Source organism: Cricetulus griseus, chromosome 2 (genome assembly GCF_003668045.3).
Source record: "Cricetulus griseus strain 17A/GY chromosome 2, alternate assembly CriGri-PICRH-1.0, whole genome shotgun sequence".
Lineage (NCBI taxonomy): Eukaryota > Metazoa > Chordata > Mammalia > Rodentia > Cricetidae > Cricetulus > Cricetulus griseus.
This window is the reverse complement of record NC_048595.1, coordinates 53191571-53215442: the sequence shown is the minus strand read 5'-3', so window position 1 is coordinate 53215442 and position 23872 is coordinate 53191571. Positions and strand designations below refer to the sequence as shown.

The 23872-nt window shown below is 40.1% G+C and overlaps 1 protein-coding gene across 8 annotated transcripts in view; it reads left to right on the top strand.

Moving 5' to 3' along the window:
* Nucleotides 1-23872, top strand: part of Fggy (FGGY carbohydrate kinase domain containing) — a 388993-nt gene that overhangs the window by 145388 nt on the left and 219733 nt on the right. For all 8 annotated transcript variants that reach the window (XR_004768192.1, XM_027400435.1, XM_027400437.2 and 5 more), the window contains one exon: nt 3860-3975. Coding sequence is in view for 7 of the 8 variants with exons in the window: in XM_027400435.1 (XP_027256236.1) it covers nt 3860-3975 (116 nt within the window). In the remaining variant the exon portion in view is untranslated. The remainder of the gene's footprint in view (nt 1-3859; nt 3976-23872) is intronic.

Sequence of the window (23872 nt, the reverse complement as noted above, 5' to 3'; positions counted from 1 at the left end):
AAACTGGCCAGTAGTTAGAGGCCCCGGAGGGTTGATTGCCCAATAAAATATCTTGGAGGTTGTCAAACCTGGCTTTTAGTAGAAGCTTCCAGGCAAGGCACACTGTTTATTCTGGTATTAGTTCCTTGCCTTTTTTCACTGATAAGAAAAAAAATTAACTTTTTTCTAGATTGCCACCAAGAGCCTGTGACCTTAGATGCACTCTTTAAGTGCTGATTTTGCTGCATTAGGAACAGGGACATCTTCATAATCTATCAATTGATTCTAAAGAGATCTAAATGAAATGGACTAGCTATATGTGGTAGCACATGCCCATAATGCCAGTATGCAGGAGACTGATGCTGGAATATGGCCATCAGTTTAAAGACAGCATGACTATAACGTGAGTAAGGTCCAGGCCAACTGGGTTAGAGAGATAGACAGGCAGCGATAGACAGAGAGAGAGAGAGAGAGAGAGAGAGAGAGAGAGAGAGAGAGAGACTATATTTGAGTAAGCTATATATAGAATGGGTTTTCAGAGGAATCTGTATCCATAAAACTTCTTGCCTCCTGGTTCAATAATTTTCTTCCAAAGAATTCAAATTTACTGTAAGAAATAAAGGATTACTATTCTTTTCCTTATTGAGGAGGAAAAAATACATTTGGTCTCATTTACTTATATTGTGAATTAAGCATTGCTCAGCTGCAAACCCCAGTCAAGTTTTAGTTGTTAAACCCAGGAGTCACTTATTTGGCTCATGGGCATATTATTTACTCTGAGCCCTGGTGGGTCTTTCTGATCTCAACCAGACTCACAGCTACCTTTTCCTAACTGACACAAGACAATTTGGGCTGTGACTGAGATCTGATTAAACTGATCCTTGCTGCCCTTTCAGTTGTATGATATCCCCTATGAGCTAGCTCAGCATGAGTTCTTCATGGAAATGAAATGGCTCAAGAGCACAAGCTAACACTCCTAAAGTATCTTCGAATTTAGACCAGTAACTGGCATGCAATCATTTCTGAGTCATTCTTTACCAAAATGCAATCTTGAGTCATTGCCCAAAATCTAGAAGAAGGAAAGGAGGCCACGTAAACAATATAGGGGGTAAAGGGATGGTACTCCACTGTTAAGGTACATGGCAAAGGGTGCTCATATGTAGAGGGATAAAGACAAGAGGCCATGCCAACAACCCTGACCTGTTTAGATCTATAGTGTAATAACTGTAGCATACCTGGAATGTTAAAGAAGGGGCCATGAGTTTGACTTTGAGGTCAAAGGAAACTTTCACAGAGGAGCAATAGTGAATTGGATTGTAATGAAGATTTGAAGTTTACCAAGTGATTAGAAATAAGGACAGCAGCAATGCTTAATTAAGATGGAAGGTACAGGAGTCTCCGAATGTTGATGGGGTGTTGGGCAGTGAAGAGTTGGCCCATGTGCTTGTGCCATTAGAAGCAACGCTTGACTTTGTCTTTTGTTTGTAGCATTGTTTTTTCCAGTAAACTATCAGAACCCCTCCAAAGGTTAAAATTTCAGATGTCATTCTAGGGGGTGTTAGGCTACCATGTACTTCACAGCATGCTTGATAGTTGGCCCCTGCCTTCATCCACTGTACAAAAAGTGACCTTGCTTAAATCAAGGGAATGAGTTAGCACATATATATTGTGTGTGCTGGTGTTTTCCTGTCATTTAGCACAGCTTGACATTTTCTATCACCTATGCTATACCTGAACAAAATTTTAATGATAAATGTCTCTTGCTTTCAAGTTATAACTTAGTAAAATGTTATTTTCTCTGTGGAGCCTACTTTCTTCACAACCACCTAAACACCCCACTCCCAGCACTAGATTGCATCAGATTTTCCCACTAAAGTTTCTTATTTCTCTATGTACTTTCTTTAGAAAACATAGGGCTGTTTGTTACTATAGGATTTTATGTGTAATTATTCAAGCAATAATTCAAGGAATGCCTGTCTCCCCAGTTAAACTTTCTGCTTCTGGGAAAGTGAAGGACTGGGTCTTGTGTCTACTACTTACCACTAAGGCCTACCATGGCAGCAGGGTCATAGTATCCACTAAATTCCAAGTGATTGAATGGTTCTGTATGACTGAATGAGTTACATCAAGACTTTTGGCCCATGCAATGGGTTTGGTTTATCCTTAAAACAGCATGAGTGTGATTTCTTTGGACTTGCTACATACCTGTGGCAATATAAAGACATATTTTTAATGTTTCTATTCAATAAGTATTCACTATGGCTAGATATACACTTTCATGAGGTAGGGACTAGTGATACAGAGATAAGCAGGACATTTTGTAATGAAAGTGTGGCCCTTTTAGCAGGAGAGGTGAAGAAAGGAGTAAGTACATTGGTAGTACATAGCTACATTGTAGTACATAGCTACATTGGTCAGTTTGTGACAAGCATATGTCCAGATAGGCACATGGAGAAGAGGCTTTTGGTTCAACATGTCCTCTATTGGGGCTTCCTGGAGAGAGACAGTTTGAGAGGACTCATGGTAGTTAACTAAGACTCAAGTGCATAATGGGCTGGCCATTCTAGGATGAATAAAGAAAAGAGAAGTGAGAAAGAAAGGCTAACTATAGGAAAGTACTGATGGCTTAGTTCAACAGAGAATGCAGGCGTGGAACTAGCCAAAAACAAACAGAAACAGATGCAGACATGTCACAAAGTGTTCATGTGAAGGTTGATATTACAGGTTTGTAAAATTTGCCGTGGACAAAATATGGAGAATAGATTGAAGAAATGTAGATAATACCTATGAAAAAGCAGTGAATTACAGTGTGATAAAGGTCATGATATACAGTATACTCTGTGGGCACAGATGTAGATCAGTGGTACAGTGCTTGCCTGGTACACATAAGGCTCTGAATTTGATATCTAGAACTGGAGGTGTGTGTGTGTGTGTGTGTGTGTGTGTGTGTGTGTGTGTGTGTGTGTGTGTGTGTATTTCATTTTTTGAGAGGTAAGAAAGGAAATATTTAACTGCAAATTAGACTTTCAACTTAGGTTAAAATAAGAGTTTGAGCCATCAGAATGAAAAATTTTGGGAGGGGTCTTTAAACTGCAAGTGGTAGAGCAGAGGCAAAGAAGTATGCAAGAACATGACTGTTTCAGAGACATAAGTGTTATTTTAGAAGAAGAATTGTAGAATGTTAAGGGTGACATTGAGAAATGAAGCTGAAAGAAAACACCTTCCAGTACTGAAGTATTGATTTAGATTACAGTGACATATTATTTACTTTATAGCAGACATGTAAAAGAAGCATTTTTATTGTAGAGAACATGGAAGATCTATAAAAGTAGATGACACCAAGACTCCTGTGAATTCATCTGTCTGCTCCAATGGTCAGCAGCCAAGGCCAATCCTACCCGTCCATCCACAGCACCATTTACTTCCCCTTCTTGTGTTATTTTTGAAATATGCTCCAAATGCCATTCTACATGAATATGTCACATGCTGAATGATAAAGAGCAATTTTAATATAGCCACACCAATATTACATTTAAACTTAAGATGTTTACTCTGTTTCATCAAATAACTTATTCGTATTATAATTCATAATTATCCCACATGTGTCAAATAAATGTAGATGTAAGTGCAAGTGTTCACTTACTATGTTTGTTTGGTCAGGATCCATACAGAAGACTGAGTCTATTCTGAAGGCAAAAGGAACTAGTGTTCATTCCCGGGTGTACATAGAGCCCTTTATTTAAACAGGAATGTGTAATTACTGTTTCCTCTGTTGCCACCACACTACTGAATATACTGAAAATACCAGGGCAGGTATTTGGATAAAATATTAGGGAAAATGTCTCACATTGTTGATCCTACCTCTCTCCAATGTTTCTAGGTCTCTCTGCTCACTGGTGTGCAAATGGACATACTCAGCAGAGAAAGGTTGGGATGACAGCTTCTGGAAGATGATTGGTTTGGAAGATCTCATTGGTGATAATTACAGCAAAATAGGTAAAAGAATAGAAAATCTAAATAGTGATCATTCATGGGCGTATATAAGAATATTTGTGATTTTTTTGTTTGAATTTCATTATGAGAACTCAGTACAGTTTTTTTTTTTCAAGACTAGGTTTTTCAGAATATGTCATCCATGATGGATAAACCATGTCTTTAGCCTGTAGTTTTCTGACTTGTTTGAATTGGGTGGAGATATATATTGTGAAGATCTGTCTGGAAATAGAGAATCCATAGTGGGGCTGAATCAGGAGGACCATGCCTAGAGCAGCCAGGGATGACATCATCAGGGAGGTACATAGCAATCATTTCCAGAAGTAGGAAAATGATTTCATGAGTTTGGTTCAAGAAGCAACACAAAAGAAGAAATAAAGAATAAAATTGAAAGGTCAGAATTAGTAGAATCAAGAACAAGACAGAAAGTAGGGGGGGGCAATGCTTACTGAGTCACAGACTCCCAGTTTTATGTGGCACTAAATAGATGGGACAGACCTGAATAGTTGGTACTGGTTTACCTGGTGAAAGAGTTTCAGTAAATATGACACATTAACCTTTAACATTTACAGGGTCATTTCACAGGGTGATGTTATTTCCTATAGTTACTACTTATTATTCTGGTAAGCAGTTGTTATTTGGGTCATATGTGCTTCAATAGAAAGACTTCTTAATTACTTTAATATTCTGGCTATAGCATTGTAATAAGATCAAAAAGTGTACTGATTGTGAAAAAGATCTCATTTCCCTCTAAGGGAAGAGAAAAGAAGTAAGTGGCTATTACTGCAGTTCTGTTGAGTTCTCATCAGTTCCCAGGCAGTAAAATGGAAGAATCAAAAATGACCTAAGAATCATGATACATGTTCTTCTGGACACACCATAACCTCACTTCTGATTACCTCTTGTTGACCATCACACATTCCATAGACCCCAATGTGCTACAGACTGATTAGAAAATGTCTTTTTTATTGGCTGGGTAGCCATGGGCCCACATATGTTCCTTCTGAAATGTGAGAGTATTGCTTCTAAGTTCATAAACAGCAAGTGATATTTGCTGCAGCTTCTGAACCCTGTAGTGGACAATTGCAGACCAACCTACTTTTCTCTGGTGGAACACTCAAGATTGCTCTATGAGAAGCTCCATGGAGAATGCATGTAAACACCCACACTGCTAGGCATGGTGTGCAGTCTGAGATCTGGTCCACCTTTACTAGCTAGTTCTGGATCAAGGGGCAGAGCCAGGACAGTAAGCAGAAGAGTGCCACTGCAGTATCTGTGACTCAGCCAAAACTACCTGAGGATCTGGGCTAGTAGAGAAGGCCTGGAGCTTGGGATAAGGGAAGAAAGGAAGAAAGCTTGTCGGCTGACTTCTAGGTCCCTTCTTAGGTGGTTTACATACATGTCCCCAGAAAACTGTTAATTGAATATTCCTGTTTTACAGATAGGAAACTTGAGATTTAGTTCCTTCAACCGCCTTCAGGATTCCTAGTTTTTATCAGCATTTCCCTTGTTTCCTTGGGACATTCTAGACTGAGAGAGCTGATATAGTTCTACAACTGGCCTCTGGTAGGGTTAGTCAGAACTTGAATGCCGACACTCAAAGCCAACTTGGACTAGTCTGGGACAGGCATCCATACCTGGGCCAGGGTGGGATATAGCAGAATCCATCTGAGGAGAATGCCTGTGGGTGTCAGTGATCCTATTTCCCTTCAGCCCTGTGTATTCCACATGCCTTGTGCCACATAGGTATAAGTGAGACCCAGAGGTTAGTAACTGCTAAGCGTGAACAGAAGCCCACGTTAGTCAGCATAACTACATTGGGATTGTCACTTTAGTTACTTCAGTCATTTTGAAAATTGTCCCCCTCCAAAAAAAATGGTTAGTTTCTTCTTGAATATTCCCAAATTAAACAAAGTATGGATTGATGACCTGTGCACATGTCTTGATTCTGTATTTGACTGAACTTGTTCACACAGCATTTCACTATCTACCCTTGGGTATCTCATCCTAGCCTGAGGTTGTGCTAATTACTGTATTGGAATTACAGTGTGATTGGTGAGTGAGTAAACTCAGAGGATGGTATTAGGAGCTTAGTGCTTCTGACTTTTAAAAGCTGTAAAGGGAATCTACTGGTCTTTGTAGCATCTGAGGTGACTTGGATCCACCTTACTTTGTGATTATGTTGACATTTTCTTAATTTTTTCTAATCTTGTACAAATATATCCACAATTAGTGTTCTAGTTCTTCTAGTAGAGAAATTGATACAAAATAGTCATTTAAAGTCCATAATGTTGACCTAGCAGAAAATTTCCAGAGTAACATTAGATTTTGCCTGTTAAGTTAATTTATTTTTAATAGATGTCAGAAGGAGACACACATGAACAAGAATTTGCCTTACACAAATTAAAATTTAACCATTCATCAGAATTAATTGCATGACTTTATTTTGATTTTCTTTTCTGGTTGAACTTGGAGTTTCAGTGTGATCACAAAGCATAAGACATTTAAGAGGAGAGTTTGAAGTTCAAAAACTCCTAGGGAAGCTTCTTCCAGATTCTTTAGCAGTTCTTGGAACTGTGAAAGATGAGTCTCGGAAGTGTTCTGTCAAGTATTAAGCACTTCTCGTGGTCTCATTGCCCGTCAAGATGTGGGCAATGTGTAGCACAAAAGCTTTTAGCAGATTTGAGCATTGAGTGCCGTGTGTTTGAGCATTAATACAATTACCATAATTTTCTCCATGTGCAGCTTTTAGCCAAGTGTTTACCAGCCTTCTTTCACTCAGGCTGTAAATAAATGCTTTCCCTGAAAACTGAACACCTCAGCAACAGAAAGTCTTATGGAGGAACGATTTTGAAATAAATTATTTATGAAATGTAGGTTAATGATCAAATGCGATATTTATATTTATATGGTGCATCTCAAGGACAAGGCAAAAATTGACATTTGTTTGGTTTGGTCATGGAACACTGTAGAAGGTAAGGAAAATAATTTTTGTGAGTTAGAAGAATATAATAGGAATTGTATTTAGAGACTGTTGTTTTAAAAGTGTGACTGATAGAGAAAGTACAACCCACTCACTCTGTCTGCCTCCCTCCCTCTTTCTTCTCATCCTTCTCTCTTCCTGGCATCTTTCTTTTCTTTCTTTTTAAAAGAGGGGATTACCCACCCATAGTCCAATAAAATGATTGGTGTCAGTAAATTTTGACCTTTCATTCCAGGCAAATCATTCCCAGGTCACCTATTTAATCCCAAGCTTCTATCCAAAGCTGGCAGGAAGGAAGACATCAGCAGGGGGCGGGTCCTTAGGAAGAGAGACAGCATCCCACCTGTTCTAATCGATTATCCAGGCTCCCTTTCAGCAAATCTCAGTTGCCCTTTTACTTCCTGGGAAAAGCATTTTATTGTCTTTACTGGAGAAGGCCATGTCTTAAAAATTATTGGATCAGCATGACTGAATTGTTGAGAGATTATTTGCACTTCAGAGTTGTGTTATATCAAAAGATTCCATGTACTAGCTTTTAGGTGATTCATTATTTGAGATTGGGGAAGCCTGGCAGTGATCAAATGCAGAGGTCAAGTGGAGTTGCTGACTGAACTGAGAAACAGGAATGCGGACTAATGTGGGGAAAAAAAGACTTTCCTGAGGGAAAGGAGGGTGCCAATTTATTAAACTGGTTTTCTTTTCTCAACGACACTGTATTTTAAGTTTCTTGCACTGTGGATAAACTTAGCATAGAGTTAAGTACTGATGAAATGCCTGATGTTGGAGGGAATATATGTTTGAATAAAGGACATGATAAAAATAAATATCTTCTTAGCTTTAGTTATTTCAAAAGCTCTGTCAATTCTTTGAAGTAAATAATGGTTCTAGGCGAGAGAGTAGATTTATTTCACAAAGTCAGTGCTCACAGTAATCTTCACAAACATCTTCTACTTAGGAAGGGACACCAATAAGAACAATAGCTGGAGCCTGATGCCATTCCATCAGAGACTTTTCCAGGACAGGAACTATTTTAACAACAAACAAGATTAGGAAGGTTATAAATTTTACTTTTCCAAAGAGTAACATAAATCCTTCAGCAACTGGCAAAGAGGTTTAAATATTTTGGCCCTTTAGGTTCAAATTTTAAGTAAAGACTACTGATGAATGACAAATGCATATCAGAGATGTCAGTGTGTAATGACTCCGCAGGAGTTTTAAGTAGAATGGAATAATTGTGGAACCCACCTGAGGAACTGGCAGTCATGGCTTTAGTCAGGGTGAATGACAGAGCTGTGGGTCCTTTGCCCCTGCTTTCAATCTGGCCAGATATTAGCCTCTTCATGGTACTGACTTGCCCACTCCCTGTCAATCTACGAAGCTGGAACATAGAGGAAACAGATCTAGTTGTATTTTCGTGGTACAGGCTTCATTCGGTTTTCTTGGTCTGTGGGATGAGAGAGCCCACTGGCTTGAGTGTAGATGGAGACACCATGGCAAGCCTTTCCTGATGCCATATCCAGGATGCACCCAGACCTATTTGACATAGTCTTACAGGCATTAGATAAGGGATTCCTCTTCTTCTGGTTGGAATTAGTGAGTGGTGCAACGTCAGAATTGGGAGTATTCATATGGAAGAGACCAGAGAAAATCCCCATTTGGTAATATTTTTGGGTTTTTGTTTTATTAGAAAGAAAATTATTTTACATGTCAATTTCAGGTCCCTCTCCCTTCCCTCCTCCCCTACCCCCCCAACTAACGCCTTACCTATCCCATACCTTTCTGCTCCCCAGGGAGGGTGAGGCATTCCATAGGGGGTCTTCAAAGTCTGTCATATTCTTTGGATAGGGCCTAGGTCAATGCCCTTGTGTCTAGGCTCAGGGAATATCCTTCCATGTGGGATGGGCTCCTAAAGTCCATTCCTATGGTAGCGATAAGTACTGATCCACTACAAGAGGCCCCATAGATTTCCAAGGTCTCCTCATTGACAACCATATTAGGGGGTCTGGATCAGTCCCATGCTGGTTTCCCAGCTATCAGTCTGGGGAACCAAGAGTTCTCCCTTGTTCAGGTCAGCTGTTTCTGTGGGTTTCATCAGCCTGGTATTAACCCCTTCGCTCATCACTCATTCTTCTCTGCAACTGGATTCCAGTTCAGTTCAGTGATTAGTTGTGGGTGTCTGCTTCTACTTCCACCAGCTGCTGGATGAAGGCTATAGGATGGCATATGAATTAGTCATCAATGTCATTATCATGAGAGGGCATTTAAGGTAGCCTCTCCTCTGTTAGTTGGTGTCATCTTTGTAGCTCTCCAGATATTTCCCTTGTGCCTGATTTCTCTTTGAACTTATAATGTCTTCCTCTATTATATTATCTCTTATCTTGCTCTCTTCTGTTCTTCCCCCAACTCAACCTCCCTGTCCCATCATGTCTTCCTCACCCCTCTTCTTCTCCCCTTCTGATTTCTTCGGGTTTCTTACTAGAAGTATGAGTCATGACTAGCTTGGTGATCCTGAATCTAGTGATTCTGTTCGTGGTTGTGGGGCTTGTAAATCATTCTTAAGCTCCTCATACACACTGATTTAAATGTGTCCATTTGTTTATTAAAGGCTTGCTTTTCATTTTGGTATTCATGAGCTATGTGATTTGTGGTCACCAGTCTGTCTTTTAGGGGCTCCTCTCAGCCTGTTGCTGCCACCCCATCTTTGTGATTTGTTATTTTAGGTGAAGTTTGTAGTAATATACATTGGGAAGCCTGGAGAATCTTTAGCCACAGTTTCTCCTAGCCTTTTATTGGCTATATGGGGCCTGTCACACTACTTATCTTCCTTGACCAGAAGGAAGTCATCAACTGTCCCAGACTTTGCCTTCCCAGTTCCTTCTCAGCCTTTGATCTTGCTGCATTTTTATTACTTTTCTTATTCCTACCCATCTTATGTAACTGTGTCTTTCTAATTGTTAAAGAAAAGGAGATATATCCTGAATATTGTATGGTCTAATTTTACTTTTTCAAGTCTGTCTTCTGCCAGAGGGAATGGCTTAGAGTCATGATCTATGCAATAATATATGCATGCAACTAGCCAGAACTTTGTTTGCCTTCCATGTGTTGGGCACAAGACTAAGTATACAAAATGAATACCAAAGGAACCTCGTCCATCTGCTTGGAGATCTCTTACCTATTTCAGGCAGAGATGGATAAATATATAAATTTATGCTATCAAGATTTTTAATAAGAGGGCTGGAGAGGTGGCCCAGTAGTGTGTACTCATCTTGCAGAGGACCAAGAGTTCAGTTCCCAGCACCTACATTGGTTAGCTCACAACTACTTGTAATTATAGCTCTTGGTGGATCCAGCATATCTGGTTTCTGAGGCCACTTGAACTCATGTGTACTTATTTCCACATGGACACACCCATCTACATATAATTTATAATGATTTTAAGATCTTAAGAAAGGATATTTAATGTGTGTTGTGATACTCCTGTCCCCAATACCACAGAGAAGCCATATAAGACTTGTTGATGTTGATGGTGATACCAAGGATGTCTTCTCAGGAGGTGGTACTGGAAAAGTAACTGAAAAATATGAGTGTCCTTTACTAAGAAAAGAAGGAATGCCTTCCACGGCAGAAAAAACAATAGCACATGCAGACGCATGGAGGCAAGAAAGAATAGGCTTTCTTCAAATTGCTGACTGGGGTAGGATAGGGGACAAGGACTGATATCTTGTGGAACTTCTATCCTTGCTTGAAGATAGGCCACTCATAAGATCCTCAACATAACAGGATTTGCTTCAATGCCTTTAAGAGAAAGTCTGATTACTATTTATGCCAAGCCACAAAGAAAATGGAAAGCCACAAGGGCAACTGGGGATGTCTGAAACTTCTGTGAAGATGAGTGTTTGTATATGTCCTATCACCATTTCTTTTCTGTAATCACATGCAGTACCACTTTCCTTTTTATAAATGTCTGTTGTGGAGTATTAAGATGGAGTGTGATCTCAGATGTCACAGGACATGGTTTATGTAGCCTGTAGGAATGTTAGCTGTTATCATTTTTAAGTGTGCCTTGGAACCTGGTGGACAGGATCAGTCACTTCCCAACCTTCTTCCAACACAGCACTTCCATCCCTTAGGTTCTCAGAAATACCATTTCAGCTGTTGTCCCTTCCAGGAACAGCGTCAGAGAGCCAGAAGGACCAGAGAGCAATGATGACCACATCATGATGTGATAATGGCAAGTAATGGTTTTTAGATGCTTTCTGGGTCTGCACTGTTCCTCTCTGCAGTTTGGCATCTTGAAGACGATTGGAAACCGTCAGAAGTAAGGTTAACCCTCAAGTTTCCTTCATCCTTCTAAAGAGTCAGTGAATTTTAGAGCTTGAAGCAACAATAAAGATCTTATTCTAATACCCTCAATTTATAGATAAGAACCAAGACTCAGAGATGCGTGGTGACCTTTCTTGATTTTGAAGCATTGTAGTAACACAGGTGAGACCAGAAATCAGGCCTATTACATCCCCACTGGCCACTGCCACCCCTGCCAAGTGCTTGTCCCTGTGACTTTCACTATTCTGTGCCAGCTCTCCTATTTGAGGTTCAACAATGTTGCTTATTAAGGTAGTCTAGGTGTTGTCAGCTGAGTGGGCAGAACCACTCATCAAGAATGTAATTTAGGTCATTTGACACCAGAGGCCCTCCTTAGCAATGTCATGCTTTGTCCAAGTAGCCAGAGACAGGGGACTCTGGGAGCATAATAATCAATCAGTCTCTTAAAGTGACTAGCTGATGTAGATGAACAAGAATGATTAAGTGATATATTACTTATTTCTAATTGTAAGGGTGCTGCTTATCACCAGATTTAGGCTGACCTAATTTCAGTTCTCCTACTGCCACCTATGAGCAATGCAAGCTTTGCCATACGCAACTTGAGCTCTTTGAATCTCGATTGGTGTAATGCAGGGATTGGTTAAGTATAAAGAAAATCATGGAGATAAAGCTCCTCCTATCATATGACAGTTTTCTAGCAAACATTTGTTATTATGATAACTTCTCATTCCTCTGAGCTTGAATGCCTCCATATGACAGGTCATATAAGCTAAAAATAGTACCCTGGAATAATTCCAGCAATTATTGCCTAAATTTAAATTGGGAAGTGCCTTTTTCTCAACTATCCTTGGGAATCACACAATCTTTTCTAACCAAAGGGTAAGACAGTTAGACCCTAGAAGGTCATCTTAGCTGGAGTTATAGACTTCCCTAAGTTCTTCAGTTACATATGGCTGGTGATTTTTAAAAACTCGTCTTGTTTGATTGATGTTTTTCATGAACTGAAGGACATACAGCCATAGACAAATTAAAAGTACAGATTATTTGGGTGATAATTAGGAGAAAATCTATGGCTGATATTCCTACAACACTTTACAACTTCTAAAGAATATTTTCTGTTTGTTATTTATTTTTCCATCAAACTTTCAAAATGAGTTTAACTTCTGATTAATATTGAGGAAATCCAGAAATCATGAGCTTTCAAGTGAGAAAAGCTTTGGATCAGATCCCAGATACACCAGTGACTGACTGGCTGTATAAGATGAGAAAGTTGCCAAACCTCTCTTGAGTTTTAATTTCTTCATTTATAATAATACTTGAAGGGCTGCAATAGACAGGGGTGATGTATGGAAAATATGTGACTTCTGGAAAGAACTCAAGCACCTAATTAACCAACACAGCATTCAGTAGTTTATGCGAAGGTATGATACACATAGAGCCATCACTGGACTGCTGTCAAGCCCAATCCAGTGATGATCAAACCTCTAAAGGGCTTTGATAGTCACATTCAGAGGAGGAACACTACAGGAAGTGGGCTCATGATATGCAAGATAAGGCTCTTATTAATGACTGAATAATCTTTCATTTCCTTCTTAGCTCTAAGCCACTGACTCAGTAAGATGTACTCTCTTAGATTCTGAGTACAAATGAACCAAAGGCTGCAAGTTTCCTGACTTCCTACAGCTAGAATCTATAGGATTGGAGCATTATAAGTCACTACAGTGCCTCTGTGGTAAATATTATAAAAGTAGGCCTATAGACTTTCAGGAATATATGTCTATGTGATTGATAAATGTCTGAAGAAGTTCTGCTTGAACTAAGCTGGGAGCCATTCAGACTATGAATGGGGTCAAAAGAGTGTTTAGACAGAGGGATTGGCAGAGAGAGAGAGAGAGAGAGAGAGAGAGAGAGAGAGAGAGAGAGGCCAGTGTGGCTACAGCAAAAAAGTAGAAATATGACAGTATATGCAAGGATTCAGAAATCATGATATAAGAAAAGTAGCTTCATTAAGACCGGATGTGGCTGAGAAAAATGAAGCTTAGAAGATTTTGACCATCTTAGCTTTGTATAGTAACACCGAGGTATATATCCTTAACTAAAAGAATAATCTGAAGATTCGATCTTGGACCATGTGAAAGTAAAACTGAGTTGCTAAGAGATAGAATATGATCATTATTTTCCCAGTCTCCCAAAAGTTTGGACCCTAAAAGAAAGATATATATATATATATATATATATATATATATATATATATCCTTGTTTTCATTATTAAAATGAGGTAGCAGGGACAAAAAGCACCAAGGTTATTTGATAAAGACTCAATCAATCATATTACTTCATATTTACCTATAATTATATGCAGTATACACACATATATGTTATATGCACAAATAATAATAATTATTCTTATTACTAAATATAATACAAACTTATACCACTTGGGTTGACCAAAGACTCTGACCATGGACTACCTAACAAAACCCCCAGTACCAGGCATGAGAAACCTTTCTAGTTGTTGGTCAGGATAGTCCAAGTGACTCCAAAAACTATCTAGGCTGTTACTATTGCCCTTGGTTGCCTCTTAGAGGTTGAAGGCCAAATTCCTATCCTGAAGTCACCAACACTTAGTACACAAGACTCAGATTATTTAAGCTGGATCTAGCCTGAAAGCCTCTTTTCTACCATCTAGCTTCCGTAGTACCAGAAAATACTATGCAAGTTGCCAAGAGAAGGAAGCAATCAATATTCCTATCCAACTGTGACATTTATGAACTGCAACACTGATCAGCATGGCAAGATATCCCTAAAGGTACAATAGTTGCACTCATATCTTAGGGATAACTGTCTAATTAGACTAAGGCCCACTCAACAGGAAGAAAATCATTCCCTGTACTGTAAACCTAGCCAGATTCTCAGGGCTAGTGAAGTCATGGATCTTAGAAAAGAAGCCTCTCTTTACAGCAAATGGAGACCATTACAGAAAACCACAATAGTATACAATGTACCCATAAGCAAGAGCCTAGCCCTGTGCCTGAGGCTCAGGGCACATAATGGAAGATGAGGCAGAAAAATTGTTAAGAGCCAGAGGACTGAGATTTTGCTGTGAGACTGGCTTCCTAAGCAAGATGTGAACAGTGACAATACCAGTAGACATGCTAACTTGGAATGGAGAAAATCTCACAGAATCCCAACCCTAGACGAAGAATCATTTTGAACAAATGACTGCTGAGAGAGGGAGAATTATCCTCTCAGGGATGCGACTCATAATCAGTTTTCCAATACAAAGTGGTCAGCCCTAAAATCGTAACAGGTAAACAACAAAATAAACTCAGCAGGTTGTATTTATATATACTGTATGGATATGTAGCAATTATAATCAAATAAATAGAGGCCGTGAATTTGAGAGGGAGATGGGGATAGAGGGTCATGGAAAGGGCTCAAGGGATATTTTCATCAGGCACACATGTACACATCCTTTTGTTTAAAATGCAGGAAATGGAAAAATGCAGCTTCTCTATGGTTCATATGTATATAAACTTAGTTACTTAGCTTGACTAGAGTGTTTGGTTCCTAAGGACCAATAAGCCAAGCAGATGCTTATGTGTCATGTATCAATCACTTCTTGGTATTTTGTTAATACTACTTTATTAATCTCCCTAACTGTCTTGGTAGGTAACATTGTGTCATTTTACTGATGAGGAAACTAAAGCACAGGGAGTTCTGATGATCAAGGTCATAGGGTAGAAGAGTCATAGATGAGTCTGTTTTAGAGTCTCCTGGGTCTGAAGTCAGTGCTCAGCTCAAGATCAGTAAGGACCCAGATTGCGTTTGAAATCATGTGCTGTACTCTGAGCCTCACTTTTGTAAAGGCCACGGGGATGGAATAGGGAGTGGGACCAGGGCCCTGGATATAGTGCTCAGTTTGAGCAACAGGTGAACAGTCTGGGCTTCTCTTATCTTCTCAAATTGCTTTTTCCATGTGACACACCATCACTCTTCTGCCTCACTTCTCTTTGTCACACAGATGGTTAGTAGTGACCTTGGTTTGTGAGGTGACCTACCAGCTGACTCCATGGTTCTTCTGTGGTTCCCCTCACCCCAATTCTGTGAGTTTTGACTTCTCCATGCCTATGACCTTTTCAGTTTCTCAGCACAGACAAACCTTTCTGAGAATCCACATCAGAGGGCAACTGTGGTGGGGTTGCCAGGTCACTGGTTGACTAATGACTTTCTTTAAGACCTGCTGGCAGGCACTGCCTTGCCTCCAACCCTATTGATCCCAGAAGTTTGCCTGCCACTCAGCCTCCTCTGCAGGTTCTGAGAGGTAATGAGTCACAGATCCACCTTCCCTGTGACCCATCTGTTCTTGTGGTGAGCAGAAAGAAGATGATCTCTTTGTGGCATCATAAAACCTAGAAAGACATTAAAATTCTGTTAAATTTTCATACCCTCTTAGCTATTGAAATGTGCAATGTGTTGGGAGCGGGCAAGCAAAATCCCTCTATCAGTGTTCTTCCCCACTGCTCTTATTTCAGAGGCCACTTAAGGGACAAGGTAATGATTTTATGAGGTTTATTAATACTTCATGTTCTGCTCCCCTCCTCCCACCCTTTTCTATAAGGGACTTTGTAACTTGGCTTTAAACTGAAGCAAAGTAGCTGCTAGGGGGTTGTTAAGAGCAAGACATCTTTGTGATGTCTTGCTTGTTCTGTTGTGGGTGCCATGCACAAAGGTCTGTTGTTGACTCTTGCTACTGGGGGAAAACAGCATTTAGTTTTCAGATGTACTTTGGGGTAATGGTTGAGGAGGCAGACTGACACAGGTTTGCAAACTAATCCTGCCATGTACTATCAAACAAGTTATGTGACCTATGAGAGGCTCATAAAGAAAGCAGTGTATCTACCTGGTAACTTGAGTGACTTCACATAAAGCCCTCCTTTTAAATTTCAACCAAAATATGTTTGCATTATTTATCCTTCCCTCTATAGTCTCCTATCCCTCCCATGCCCAATCTAAATTCATGGATTATTTTTCTACAACCATTATTGTTAAATATACATATGAACAATTCAACATATAAATCTAAGCTTCCGAGTCCTTTCAGTGTTGCCTACATTTTTTTCCAGGGCGAATCCCTCAGTATTGGATAACCAGTCAGGGGACTGATCCCCAGGAAAGACCAATTCTCCCTCTCTCAGCAGTTTTGAATTGCTCGAGGCTCTTCATCTAGGAGCGGGACCCCATGAAATTTCTCCCATCTACATTGTGATGCCAACTGTTGTTCAGATTGTCCAAGTCTTGTTTAGGCAGCCGTGTTGTTGCCATTTCATGGGTATAGTTGCCACTGTAATAGCTGAAAGGTACAGTCTCCCAGCAGAGTCAATGGTCCTCTGGCTCTTAGAATCTTTCCACTTCATCTTCGGTGATGTTTCCTGGACAAGAGCAGTTTTTGGGTTTTTTGTTGTTTGTTTGTTTTGTAGTTTATCAACTAGGGACAGGCACTCCACAGTCAGTTCTTTCCAGCATTTTAACAGCCGTGGATTTTTATAATGGTCTTCTGCTGTTGCTAAAAATAAAGGCTCCTTTGATGATGGGTGAGATTTATACTTATCTGTGGACCTAAAGATAAGTATTTAGAATACAGTTAGGAATTAAACTGGTCTAGAAAAATGGAGCTTGAAGGTCTTTTTCTAAGATCTATGAACACACCTCAAAAGCCATGTGTTGTTGGCAGGTTTATTGTACTAAGCATGATTTCCCTTCTGTTAAGCAGACCTTGGGTCCAAGTAGATAGCTGTTATTTACCACCAAGATATAAATGCCACTGTTGCACTTGTATGGATGTCTTGCCTTGCAGGTCATTGGTGTGGTTTTATAGGCATCATAGCTGAGTAAGGCTATTGATTTTTTTCCTCTCGGCAGCTTGCATATCACCTTCTGGTACTGTGATAACTAGTCCCCAGGCAAGAGGCTTTGTAATGTGCTCTTAGTGTGGGCTTAATAGGATAGATATTGTCTAGTATGAGATTAAGAGAACATGGAGACCACAGGGGTTGAAAGTCTGGCAGAAGGGCTTTTCCCTTTGAGTCTACCTGGGGTCATGAATTTTCTTCAGTATTCTGATTGCAAGCAGATAGGAAAAAGTAGTTCTTTGTTTTGCTTTGTTCTGGGAGCAGTGGCTTCCCAGCCTGTTCTGCAAGCCCTTGGTACCCCTTTTCTCTTCAGCCACTGTACCTAATCCATTATGAGATATATTATTGTGGGCTCTGAACTCCTGTAAATTATGTCAAATTTGTTTTGTCCTAGTCTCCCACTTTGTCTACTTAATAGGCCTGTACAGCTTTTTCCTGGTGGGAACTTGCTGCCTCTAATCCATTCTGCACACAACAGCTAGTGAACCTTTGATAATGGATTCCTAGCAAAGCTTTCTCAAGTCTTTCCTTTGCTCTTAGAAGGCTTGGAGGTGGCAGGAGTAGTCCTGCCACAGTTGCCATTGTCCTCATCACTCTGTCCTCTAGTCACTGTTCTCTTTACTCCCTGAACTGCCCTGTCTGCACCACAGTGCCTCCGTTGTGACTCTATAGTCTTGCTTCCATTGTCGAGTCCATGCTTTTGGCAAAAGGACAAGGGCAAGGCCAAAAGTATGCATGTTAACTGAGCCTGCTTTTCTTCTCAGGTAATCTCTGGCAACTTACCTCATATTATATTTCATGGCCACAAATACATTCCCTGAATACCACTGCCTCAGATTAAACCTGAGAAAATGTAAGGCTGTCAGAGGTCAGTTTGCAGTCTCCAAATGTACTGAGAATCATGTACTTTAAAGAAATGGGGAGCATGATGGGGACTAGGTGGGCAAGTTGGAGACTCTTGGATTAAACCAGCTAATTGGCCTTAAGATGCTGCTGTCTGATGAGCTATCAATGTGGTAGACTCTGGGCACAGATTCCCCAGGACAGATTTCTATGGGCTTGGTTCAAATTATACTCCACAATGTACAATGTTAACACTTTTGACTTTGAATTAATACAGCTAACAGAGACTTTCCAAGGGGTTTACATCTCAACCTTGGGCATACAAAGAAACATGTGTTTTCCTATGGGAACACATGTGCTGGGATCTGTTTCATGGAGAATATCATAAAGACTGATAGAAAAAAAATCTGTTTTATAGTCTTCTATTTCCTGATGTATATGTTAGCTCAGGACTTTGCTAACTACTTGTTGGCCAGGGTAGTTGATTTATTTCCCCATCCCATCACCACCCCACTGTGTAAGCACAGGAAAAACATTGACTCCATAACCAGATGCTCAACAAGGTGTGCACTCTTATAGATACACTAAACTACTCAGAAAATTCAGGTCCTAGGGGTACAGATCAAGGATTACAGAGCTTCAAACAAATGTGTTCATCATATTGATGAGCATGTTTACTGATCTCTTTCTCACCAGCTGAGTCCTCTTCTGATGGTTTAAGTCCCCCAGGAATCATTTTCCAAAACAGCTTCATGTTAGAACTTCCCGTGGGCTTGCCAGGCTTTTGTCTAAGTGAAGACTGTAGCCTCTGTGCTCCAAAGCGCTCTCACCACGGGCACACAAATGTGAATCATGGAGAAATGTTTTCCACGCAAGCGTGTTGGTTTGATTGGTTGTTTGAAACAGGGTCTTGCTATGTAGTCCTGGCTGACCTTGAACCTGCAACGATCTCCCTGTCTTTGCTTCTCCAGTGCCAGAATTAGAGATGTGAAACATCATACCTAACTTCCAGGAAGTTCTTGCTTTACACAAAAGCCTTGCTTATTTAAGGAGATGTGTGTGTGTGTGTGTGTGTGTGTGATTCTCAAAGAATTGTAGTTTTATTGAATGTATATAGTGTACAGGTTTTATACACAAACACACACACATATGTATATCATGTCCATAAGATAAAGTATTATCTATTATAAGTACCAGGAAATGGTATTATTTTTTTGTCTCTTACTGATAAAGAAACTGAAGCTCAGTAAGGTGAAATATCACAAAAAAGTTCTAAATTTGGCATATTTAATTACCTAAAAATTGTAATGCTGACTCTGAGAAAACAACCAAATTTCCTTTGGGGATCTCTGTTTTCCTCAATAAACTGAAGGGACTGGATTTTCTTATCAGTTTTCAAATTATGGTCGATGTAAGATCCACCCCCACCCCCCAAGAACATCATAAAACTCCTTGCTACCCCTTCCTGCTTAATGTTTGTGAATCAGTAGTTCTGGGTGGGACCTAAGAAATGACATTTCTAACAAGTCCCCAGACAACACCTGTAAACACATCTGGAGATTCCCAGTTCTCAGATTCTTTCCAGCTGTTCTCTGCAGCAGCAGCAGCAGAAGCAGGAGCAGCAGCAGCAGCAGCAGCAACAACAACAAAAATTCTCCACTTCCTCAGTCCCCTGCATGGAGGAATGAAAAATACTTTAGAGAATGATGTTACAGCAAATTCAGTCTGCCAGATTTGACAGTTTAGGAAAACTCATCATGAGTGCTGATGAAAATCCTCTCCTTTCTGCATCAGTTTTCTTGTTGTTTTAGTCAATATTTGTTTAGTGTAGCATGTAAGAGTATTGCGGATCTCCAGGATGTGCACTGAGGCTGCACACTTGGTCCCTGCCTGTGATGTGCTCATAGACTGTGGAGAAAGTAATCATCTGTACTGTTATGATTGAAGGAGACTTGGGAAAAGAGTCATCTTCTTTGAGACTTGTGATGATAGCTTCGAGCTTTACCTAAGATGGGTTTATTTTCCACTATGGTTTTCAGTCATAAAGTGGTTCTGTTTTGACTTTTATTCTTTGCTTTTTGAATTATGTTTTGCTGTTTAGAGTCATCAAGTGGCATTTGACTTAACTTTGTCAGTCTAAAGATGACCTTTATGTCCTGGGTGGAACCTTGGCTCTCAGCTTAAGCAATTTCCTCCTCTTATTCCAATTTCCATGAGATGAGAAGACCTAGGGAGATGAATTCAAATAGTCACCTCCATCCCGAGCCTTGCCCCAGCAATTTGGCTCCTTGAAAGATGCAGGGTCCTTGCTATAAAGAGAGAGTGGAAGGAAATAGCATAGTGAGAAGGCTGACACTGCTTTCTAAAAATGTAATTCAAAAAATTTTCAAGAATTCCATACAAGAGATTGTATTTACATTGTTTCTACTCCTTTCCTTCCTCCAATGTCTTCCATGCCCACCACTCCTTCTCAAATTCATGACCTCTTCTTTTTCAGTTATTATTGTATTGGTACACACACACACACACACACACACACACACACACACACACACACCCTACAGAATCCCTTTAGTGTTCTCATATGTACTTGTGTTTAGGGATTATTTAGATAACCTATCAGTTGCTTGTCCTTATCCAAGACTGATTCTCCATCTCTCATCACCCATCAATTGCCTGGAGCTCTTAATCTAGGAATGGGCCTTATGTATTGGGCTTGTATTGCCGATGTATCAGTTAGGGTTGAGCATCTCATGATGCTTTTGTTCTCTGCCTCTTCAGGAGTGTGTATTTCTGTGTATTTCTGTCCATCATCTGCTGCTGCTGCAAAATGGGGGGGTCTCTTTTGAAGAGGTGGGGCCACATTTATTTGTGGGAATGCACTTAGAAACTGGAGTAGTTTAAAATTCCTGAGTATTACTTATGTCCAGGCACCACTGTCCAACATTTTATATGAGTTAATGAGTTATCAGATTAATGCCCTAGGGAATAAACAGTTGTGGGTATTGTTAGTATTTCTGCTTTATGTGTGAAAACCAGATTCTCAGAGTTGCTTGATGGAGGACAGGCCTGCCTGCCTGCCTAGAAAAGCTCATGCTTGTTCTTAGCAAATACATCTCCACTCACTGCAGCCCTTGCATTTTTCATAGGATGCTCTGACTCACTTGGCTTACTGGTTTCCTGACTCATCACACTAAGCAGGGTCAAATTCAGTGTATCTTGAGTATTCTTTCCTGGGTGCTTCTCCTACTCTCCTTTGCATCATTCTACCTGCATCATTGTCTTCCTTCTTTCCATAAGCAAATGGGATTCCTTCTCAAGGCTGTTCATTACTTTCTGAATCTGGTAAGCTTGTCAAAGAGTAAGCATGGATGAAATCAGTAGTCTCATGTTAGTTAAAAGGGACTTACCATCATCAATAGGACTTTTCATGAGCCTCATTATACATCATTGTGATTAGAAAGTGCATTGGTAAGTAATGACTGGACAAAAAGGGCTCTACCATCTGCATTATTTTAAAAGATTTGGTAATAATAAAACCCACTTAAATTATTGATAACTCATAGTTAATATAAAGTAAATAACATGTTTTCAAACAAAATTTACCATGATAGTGATGGGTATATGTGTATGGAGCTTTATTTTGTCAAAGACTTACAAAAGCTTTTACAATGTATTCTGTGAACCTATGGGTATGGAGGCTCGGCTTTTATTTTTCTTGGCAAAACATTCTTCTGCTCTTCAAAGAGTTGGTGGTTTTATTATTTTTTTCAAGATCCTTAAAATGATTCAAAAGTCTTGGCTAGCAAACACCTTTTTAAAAAAATCAATTTTCCAATAATTTAGAGTGAATCAGACCCATATAGCTACATTTCCCTTCAGGGGGCTATGCTTTCAAAATGATTAAAGTGAGAGAGCTGTATAGATCCTGAGGAAATGTGCTTGCAAGTGTTCCATGATTTGTTATGGACCCCAATGAAATGAAACAGAACTCAAATCAGCAGCCCAGGTTTGCCACAGGCATGACAATGGTTTGGGGATGCTCAATACTTCTGCAAGCTACATTGGCATCTCCTTTTCTACCCAAATCAAACTTTTAACTGGACATTGAGCACTTTGAGGTCTGCATCCTTTAGCTTCCTCCACATCTAAGTTTTGGCCAGTGAGATATAAGCAGACAAAGAGGAAGTATGACTTCTTCCTTTCCTCCCATGGTTTTGAGTCAGGTGACTGAAGATGCAACAGCTGCTTGGAGTCAGGAGAGCAAAGGTTGGACCCCAGGGGAGATAAAATGCTGAGATTTTTGGAAGCCACCCTACTATGCTTAAATTCTATGTGTCTGGGCTTTCTTTGAAGAAATTTATTTCTATGGTTTACTTGTTTTTTAAGGCATAATCTTGTGGATTTGTAGCTACTTTTTATCTTAATAATTAATAAAAATGTGGCTCATCAGGTGTGTGGAAAACAAGTAAATGAGCATAGTGTAGTAGGTTTAGCTGTTGCTGGGGAATACTTACTTCTTATACCTCAGAAAGACTGGAGCAATAACAGCTCATGTAGCTTACACGACCATCTTCTAAGGCACCATTTTCCTCATTTCAGATTGTCTAGCAGATGCACAGAGGTTACATCAGCTGCCAAGGGTTACATATCCAAGTCAAGAGCTAAAGCCAGTCAGTTTAGTGCTCTTTCTCTCTCTCTTTTCATTTCTTTGTTTGTTTGTTTATTTATTTTTTCCAGATAGGCTTTCTCTGTGTAGCCCTGGCTGTCCTGGAACTTGCTTTGTAGACCAGGCTGGCCTTGAACTCAGAGATCCACCTGCCTCTGCCTCCTGAGTGGATTAAATGCGTGTGCTACCACTGCCCAGTCTAGTTCTTTAACTTTGTCCAATTGCCTTGGGAAAGCAACTTGACATTTTAAGAGCGGATGCTCTTGATCCCTAGGTTTTCTCCATGTACATATGCACATTTATCCCTAAGCTTTATCACTAAGTACATGAGTGACTTCTGCCTCAGAGTTTTTTATTCGGAGGGTCTGTGGTAGTACTTGGCATTCTTGTTAGTTGCCATGTACCTAGCACTATGCTAAGCAAAAAGGTGTGCTCGTAATACCATTGTCCAGCAGCAGACCATAGCAGCAGGACCTGACACTTACCAAAAGGCAACAGTGAAAGGAGAGCCATGAAAGGAAATAGAGAACAATCTCGTTACCATGTCCAGAAAAAAATGCATGGGAATGGGCACTTGGCTAGGAACCAACAAAAGCTTCTGGAAATGGAGTGACAATATATGGTGATATTTTGTTTGTGATCTAACAAATAAAACTTGCCTAAACATCAGAGTACTGAGCTAGCCACACTAGTTAGCCCTAGATACCAAGCAGTGGTGGCTCACACCATTAATCCCAGCACTCACTGGTGGTGGGGGGGGTTAGTGGGGGCAGAGGCAGGCAGCTCTCTGTGAGTTCAAACCCTCCCTGGGCTATACAAGATTGATCCAGTCTAAAAGAGAAACAGAGCCAGCCAATAATGGGTCACACATTTAATCCCGGTACTTGGGAGTCACATGCCTTTAATCCAAGTACTCGGGAGGTGGAGACAGAAATGATATGGCTGGGTGGAGAGAGGAATATAAGGTGGGAGGAGACAGTAGCTCATTGCATTCAGTCTGAGGATTCCTAGGGCCAGGATCGCCCCTTTGGACTGAGGATTCAGTAGAGGTAAGAGGTCTCTCTTGTGGCTGGCTCTTTTACTTTTCTTGTCATTCAGCATTTACCCTGGCTCTTTTACTTTTCTTGTCATTCAGCATTTACCCTGATATCTAACTCCTAGTTTTTATTA